The 7,553-nt window shown below is 40.7% G+C and overlaps 1 protein-coding gene across 1 annotated transcript; it reads right to left on the bottom strand.

The window, feature by feature from the left end:
- Positions 1 to 1,616: 1,616 nt before the first annotated feature.
- LOC131635130 (uncharacterized) lies at positions 1,617 to 3,329 on the bottom strand. Its single transcript, XM_058905739.1, has 3 exons — positions 2,919 to 3,329; positions 2,540 to 2,747; positions 1,617 to 1,834 (listed from the first exon to the last, which is right to left on the bottom strand). The coding sequence occupies exons 1-3, from the start codon at positions 3,327 to 3,329 to the stop codon at positions 1,617 to 1,619; spliced, it is 837 nt and encodes a 278-aa protein (XP_058761722.1).
- Positions 3,330 to 7,553: the final 4,224 nt, after the last annotated feature.

The following is a 7,553-nucleotide window of genomic DNA, read 5'->3' on the forward strand; positions in this document are numbered from 1 at the left end:
GAGACGGAGACTAGTAATGACCAGACTCATGCAAAGCATGGGTTATCCCAATGTTTGAACTCAGCATGCGGGAAATGACCAATGAAACAATGATTTTGATGAAGGACTTTGTATCCAATCCACACTGGGGGAGGGAAAGTGAGACTTCTTCTGGGGATGTATATCAATTTGTCTGTGTAACATATGTGAACTTGGCATATGCATTGATGCATGTTTGAACTTTCCATGGCGTAATGCTCCATATTTATGGAAATTCTACGCGCTTTTATAGATGCAATGATTTCTATATGCCAGAGAGGATGGATGAACATCGGAGAGAGGCTTCTGTCTGAAGGACTCTGTGGAGATTCCTCTCGATGTCTTAACTTTGTAAGGCCACACCAGATGGTTTTTGGATTATCCTCAGTATGCAACTTCTGCAGGGGAATAACTCGCACCAGAAGACTTGTGAGGAAGAAGGCATGACAGCATTTTTGAGATACATCAGCATCATCATGCTTGGAAACTTGAAGATTGCACCTCCCCCTTTGAACTTCCACATCTTTGTTGAAGGATAAGGGAATCTAATCAGCACTGCGCAAAATTTGGGCCACAGATGAGAGCTCCAAAGAGAAGTAAACTCTGGTATTCAGAAGAAAAGAAACCCTAGGGTTCCATCTCGAGGGAGATGCCCGGTTGACATTTCTTGAAGCATAGGTACTGGCTTCTGACTGTGCTGAATGATCGGAGATTCCTGCAAAACAAATCAAACAAATATGCCCCAGGTATGATGGCCCTACCTCGTCCACCATCCCAAGTACTCAAAGTCTTTAAGCAATTCTATCTGTTTTAGATCATGTTCCTTTTGTAGGACTTCAATGTTAGAGATGCAATGCTTATCAAAATAACTGGACGTTTTTGTAAACGAAACCGAAAAATAAAACGATGCCGGAATTTTCTGAGTGAAATATCTTTTCATTAATGAAAAATTGCCTAACATAGGCGAGTACATCAGGAAGTGGCCCCCTTAAGGATGTGGCCACCAAAAAGGAAAACAAACAGCATTTACAAACATGGCAACGTAAGAAAAGATTCCATTGGGTTCCAATCTTGCTATGCCTTGCAGATCTTCAATATTCCTTCTGCTTTGCTTTCCGAAATGGATGAATGAATTGATCCTTTACCCTTTTGAGTCCTCCAATTGTGGTGACTAGCTATGCTCAAGGATTTAATGCACGACGCAGTCATTCGCTTTTTGTCCCTCTTTTGCCTGGACCGCCCTTTCGGGTTTTCAATCCACCAGGACCCCTTTTTTGCCTAAGTCGCCCTTTCGGGTTTTCAACTTAGCGGGTGTACTTTATTTCTTTTTCATTCTTTTGCCTGATCTTTTCCTTTTCTTTTATTTTATTTTATTTTGATCAGGTCTATGCGAAGTATTTTTTAACTGCGTCGGCATTCACGGGGAGTGGAAAGTATTCGCCATCCATAGTTGAGAGGATCATGGCGCCACCTGAGAAGACTTTCTTTACGACATAAGGCCCTTCGTAATTCGGAGTCTACTTGCCCCTAGGATCATTGTGAATAGGCAGGATCTTCTTGAGCACAAGGTCACCAACCTGAAAGTGTCGAGGGAGAATCTATTTGTCGAAGGCTTTCTTCATCTTCTTTTGATAAGCTTGCCCGTGGCATATGGCCGCTAATCTCTTTTCATCAATGAGGTTTAGTTGATCAAATCTGGTCTGAACCCAATCAGCTTCACTGAGCTTCACATCTGTCAATACCCTTAATGAAGGAATCTCGACCTCCACCGGAAGAATCGCTTCCATGCCATATACTAATGAGAAGGGAGTTGCCCCTGTGGAAGTACGCACCAAGGTACGATAACCATGTAAAGCAAAAGGCAACATCTCATGCCAATCTTTATAGGTGACCACCATCTTTTGCACAATCTTCTTGATATTCTTATTGGCCGCTTCAACTGCGCCATTCATCTTTGGCCTGTACGGGGAGGAGTTATGATGCGTAATCTTGAAGTTCTCGCATAATTCCTTCATCATCTTGTTATTGAGGTTGGATCCATTATCAGTGATAATCTTCTCAGGAACCCCATAACGACAAATTATATTGTGCTTGATGAAGCGAGTCACTACTTGCTTGGAGACATTTGCATAAGAAGCAGCTTCAACCCACTTGGTGAAGTAGTCAATAGCAACGAGGATGAAACGATGTCCATTAGAGGCGGTGGGCTTAATTTCTCCAATCATATCGATGCCCCACATAGCAAACAGCCAAGGAGATGTCAACACATTCAGAGGAACTGGAGGTACATGAACCCTATCTGCATACACTTGACATTTGTAACATACCACCACATGGTTGAAACAATCATGCTCCAGAGTCGACCAATAAAAACCTGCTCTCAATATTTTTTTAGCCATGGTGTGTCCACTTGCATGTGTACCAAAGGATCCTTCATGCACCTCTTGCATGATCTTTGCCGCTTCGTGTCTATCCACACATCTGAGCAACACAGAATCAAAATTCCTCTTGTACAACACACCTCCGGCAAGGAAGAACTTGGCAGATAGTCTCTTCAGAGTTTTCCTATCCGTAAGGGAAGCACCCTCAGGATACTCTTGGGTCTCCAGAAATTTCTTAATGTCATAAAACCATGGTTTCTCATCAGGCACGTTATCAATAACGCCACAGAACGCGGGCTCATCCAACCTTTTGATCACAATTGAAGGCGCTTCATTGTCCCATTTAACCTTGAACATGGATACTAAAGTGGCCAAGGCATCAGCCAAATGATTTTCCTCTCGCGGGATATGATCAAAGGTGATCTCATCAAAGTATTGAGCCAATTTCACAACATGTTCTCTATAGGGAATCAAGTTGGGGTGGCGTGTTTCCCAATCTCCATTGATCTGACTAATCACCAAAGCAGAATCTCCATAAACTGCGATATTTTTAATCCTCAAGTCAATGGCAGCCTCAATACCATATATGCAAGCCTCATATTCAGCCACATTATTAGTACAATCAAAACAAATCCTGGCCGTGAATGGAATATGAAAATCTGTCGGAGAAGTAAGAACAGCCCCAATACCATTGCCTAATGCATTAGAAGCACCATCGAACACCAGCGTCCATCGCGCCCCTGGTTCAGGTCCTTCCTCTTGATCTTGACTATTGGCAGTCTCTACCACACACATTATATCCTCATCAGGAAACTCAAAGTGCATAGTTTGGTAATCATCCACAGGTTGATGCGCAAGATAGTCAGCAATCACACTACTTTTAATGGCCTTCTGAGTAGTGTATTGTATGTCATATTCTGTCAAGATCATTTGCCAACGGGCAATCCTTCCTGTCAATGCTGGTTTCTCAAATATATATTTGATCGGATCCATCTTTGAAATCAACAAAGTGGTGTGAGTCAACATATACTGTCTCAGTCGGCGAGCAGCCCATGCCAAAGCACAGCAAGTTTTCTCGCGTAGTGAGTATCTTGATTCACAATCGGTAAACTTTTTGCTAAGGTAATAAATTGCGTGCTCTTTTCGACCGGGCTCGTCATGCTGACCCAGCACACACCCCATTGAATTCTCGAGGACCGTCAAGTACATAATCAACGGTCTACCTTCCACTCTGTTGCACCCCAAAATTTGCCCACTTATTTATCCCCAATTGAATTTCATATCACATTCATGTGCATACTTCATCTAGGTCATTCATCCAATACATTCATTCATATCATGGTTACTATTCAGAAATGGATAAAAGAAAGATTTTGTGGAAAATACTTGGTTAAGAAGAATCAGATCTGAGGTCCCATGAGAAAACATCATTTACATCATTTCCATTCCGATTCTCTTGAGATCAGGCTTTCATCGCTTATAAGTCAAAGCTTTGTTTAAAAGGAGATGACATTTGAATGGAAAATATGGATGCTCAGAAGAAAATGTACAGTGGATTTTATTGGTTGAGGTCTGAGTGGAAACTGGATTAGAAGCTGAGTAATCTGGAAAATTCGCCTAGAGCTGAAAAAGTCAAACAGGTGACTTTTGAATATTTTGGCCAGAATCAGAGTCAAATTGTCATATTGTGGACTTTCATTGGAAAATTGACCAAGAAAGTCAAAGAAGTAAATAAAATCAAAGATTTCTCAAAATTACTAAAAGTGGAAAGTTAGTTGAATTTGAAATCTTCCATAAGTGGAAAGTCTTAACTTAGAGAAATTCTTTGGGTTTTCAAGATGATTGCGCAGCTGACTTTAGGTCTAATTCACACGTGGATAGAAGCTTTATTTCAAGACAAGGTCAACTGCAAAATTACTCCTCTCATGGCATAGAACAACTTTGTAGTTGTGAGTTTTTCAATTTGAAGTCTAGATGGAAAGATACAAAGCCATGAAGTTTGGAAATTATAACTTGTGCAAGTCATATTGCTGGGCAGAGCTTCTCGTCAGCGCAAGCATTTCCACAAACACATAGTGTGCCGTTTATAATCCAATTCTTAAAGAGTTACGAGCATATTATCAAGCCAATTCAAACATACATGTGTTCTACTCCATGCCTCCTATTCATTGAGCTAAACATCATTGATTTTGACTGTGGGGTTGGGAAGATACAAGGCTCCAAAGTCATGCCCTTGGAACGGTTGTGGGGTGGTCCCTTGACTAGGGCAAGTGCGCAGGCAAATCCAGTTGCGAAGGACTGAGTTCCAATACGTTTTTGAATAAGTTCCAGCCCTCAAGTCAATGTTCTCTCAACACAAAAGTTGTTCATATCTTAGCCCACTACAAAATTGTAGTTGGAAATTTCTCCATTTAAATTTTGTATCAAAAGATGTGAAGGGAAAGTTGAGGATTCAATGTTGATTAAGTTTCCAATACTTGAGAAAAATCCAGAAAATTTGAAACTGAGAGAATGCATGGCTTTAAGGGGAACTTGTGTAATGATCCAAGTCTCAATTGGAGAAGTTATTGAAATAAGAATTTCTCTATCCCATCTCCTCTTTCAATTGATGCCCTGATCATATCATTTGGCTGAGGGAATCATAAGATGTAAGGCTGCAAAGTGGTGTATTTGGCATGGCATCATGGCCGGCATCGGGAAAGGACTGGCATACGCGTGTAGCAAGAACGCAAGGGCCTGTTTCTCAGGAATTCCGAATGAGTTACAAGTATCTTCCCCAAATCATTCCAATGCAAAACTTGTTCTATCATACACTATCTCTATCGTGAGGCCAAGATGAACTAATTTGAGAGTTTGGTTAGCAGGTTAGAGGACTACAAAGTATGCCTTTTGAATCTGCTAATGTTACAAGGCTGTCCAGCAGGTGTTGCAACACGAAGGCAGTGGGGGTCGAGGCTTTTCGAAGTCGTTTGTTACACGCACATAGCCATTATTCCGGGAACGCATCAACATTGTTGTTGCTCTAGTAAATAGCCCCGTTACATTGATTGTGAGCTTGAGCTAAGAGGCGGCCTACTGAGAAGATTATACGCGCTTGAAGTTAACTTCGTCACACCGAACCGGCATGACGCGGTAAACCGAAAACATGGCTGCTGCACGAGAATGTTGCAACCAAACGCACACCTTGGTGCTACTCCAATTGGCGTTGCATGAAAAGTAATGGAATAAGTTACATGTGCATACAGTGGGCATCTGTTTGAACTTCTTGCAGTATAGCTCATATAGAGCAAGTCACCCCATATTACTCATTTAGCCACACAAATGACCTGTCCCATGAAAGAGGAAAAAGGAGTATACTACAATTACACCATACTTGTTCACTAAGTGTTGAAGGAAAAAAGCTATGCTACATCATCCACACCATAAACCTTACACCACACTATATAATCCAAAACCCTTCCCAAAGTGAAGGCTCTCTTCATTTTTTTCTTAGATTTTTCTTCTCACTCTCTACTCCGATTCTCTCTTTCATCTCTCTCTCTCTCCACCAACAACAACCATAACAAACTTTCAACAAACTCTCCGACCGCCATAACTACCTTCTCCGATCAATAACCACCACCTTCATCATCACCATCACACACAACCAACCTTCATCACCAACCTCCACTCTCTTCAACAGACTTCACCGTCACTGCACCATAATCAACAATCTGAATCAATCAGCACCATCATCTCATCGCGATATCGGTTTTCTGAAAAAAGTTTCATCACCTTCAAATCTCAGAAACCTTTGAGTTTATTTCTCAAAGGCTAGCATCGGTTTCAAAGATTATCCTCTGTGCACTCAAGACTCAAGGAAGATAGCAGCTAAGTAGAGTTTTCCTTACATCTTTTCGATTCGAGATTCGTATCAGGTACGCTTTCTAATCTTGCTGAGCATGCTAGTAACATGAGGTAGGTTCATTTGCATCTGGCGCGCTCCCTCCACCGGGAGGCTGGAGATTAGCTCACATGTTTTCGGTGGCTATGTGTTGCATTTTTTCGATTCGCTTTCGCTTTAGATTCAAACTTGTGTGTTGTGATTGGTGAGGATAGGGTGCTTGAATGCTAGGACGAACTGGATATCTGGATTTAGAAGAAGAAATTGAGTGGGAACGGCGGTTCTTTCTTTTATTTCCGGGCACTTTTGCGCCGGCGCCGTCGTGACCTCCGTTTGGTCCGTCGGAGAAGATGATTGCAGTACCACGTACTGTTCACGTGAGCCGCATGGGGTGAAACCCTCTCATTGGTTCATGTATCACGTTTTTCCTTGTTTCATTTCAATTGTTTTTCTTGTTTGGATAATTAGGAATAAGGTGTGTCACTTGATGATTGGCTAAAATCGCTTTTGTCTGGTAGTGCCTTTAATTGAGGTGTGACCAATTGATGCATGTCCTACATATTTTTAGGTTACGTTAAGAAACATAGAAGGGGATAATAACATGAATACAGATGGTAGTATAAAATGGGAAAAGATAATCAAATGCTATTGGGCTGCGAATGTATTTCTTGCTTGGGTAATGTCATTTTTCTGAGCCAAACACTCCATATACTAACCATCACGCATGTTTCTTGTTTTGGGCTCAGTATCGTTGCTTTTCACACCCATATGATTCAGGCCCATGCGCCTCTTAAAAGAAATTCAGTCCATGTGCAAATTGCTAATGCACCCCAGTTTAGGCAGACTTTGATTTCACTTTAATTTTGTTTCCCATTTAAATTTTGTTTCATAAATCAGTTCTAATTCAAATAAAAAATAAATAAAAATATGATTTAGGTAGTTTCATGTGTTTATATGATTTTAGTATTTTTTATAGATTTTTAGAATTTAGTTTACTATTTTTAATGAATCTTTTTCTTTAGTGTGTTCACATTTTCTCATGTCTTGGTATGTTTTATAAACTAATTTGATTAGGAACCTTAGGTATAGAATCTAATTACCAATTTTTGTGTTGTTTCAGTAGACTCATATGTCATAATGTGTGTAAAAAATAAAAGTCCAATTCCGTGTTTTGGTTAGGTTTTCATTGGGTTTTCTATACCCGATTAATGTGCGTTTCTAAACGGATAACCATGTGAATTTGACCTATAATTTGCTTTGCATTTATGCAA

Source organism: Vicia villosa, unplaced genomic scaffold (assembly GCF_029867415.1).
Source record: "Vicia villosa cultivar HV-30 ecotype Madison, WI unplaced genomic scaffold, Vvil1.0 ctg.001436F_1_1, whole genome shotgun sequence".
Taxonomy (NCBI): Eukaryota; Viridiplantae; Streptophyta; class Magnoliopsida; order Fabales; family Fabaceae; genus Vicia; species Vicia villosa.

Excerpts from the sequence above, each read along its gene's own strand:
- LOC131635130 (XM_058905739.1), bottom strand. The coding sequence starts at position 3,329 with ATGATCTTGACAGAATATGACATACAATACACTACTCAGAAGGCCATT. Across the intron at positions 2,748-2,918 it reads TTTATGGAGATTCTGCTTTG|GTTAAATGGGACAATGAAGC; the intron begins GTGATTAGTCAG and ends TCCATGTTCAAG. Across the intron at positions 1,835-2,539 it reads CAAGTTCTTCCTTGCCGGAG|GGGCAACTCCCTTCTCATTA; the intron begins GTGTGTTGTACA and ends GTACTTCCACAG.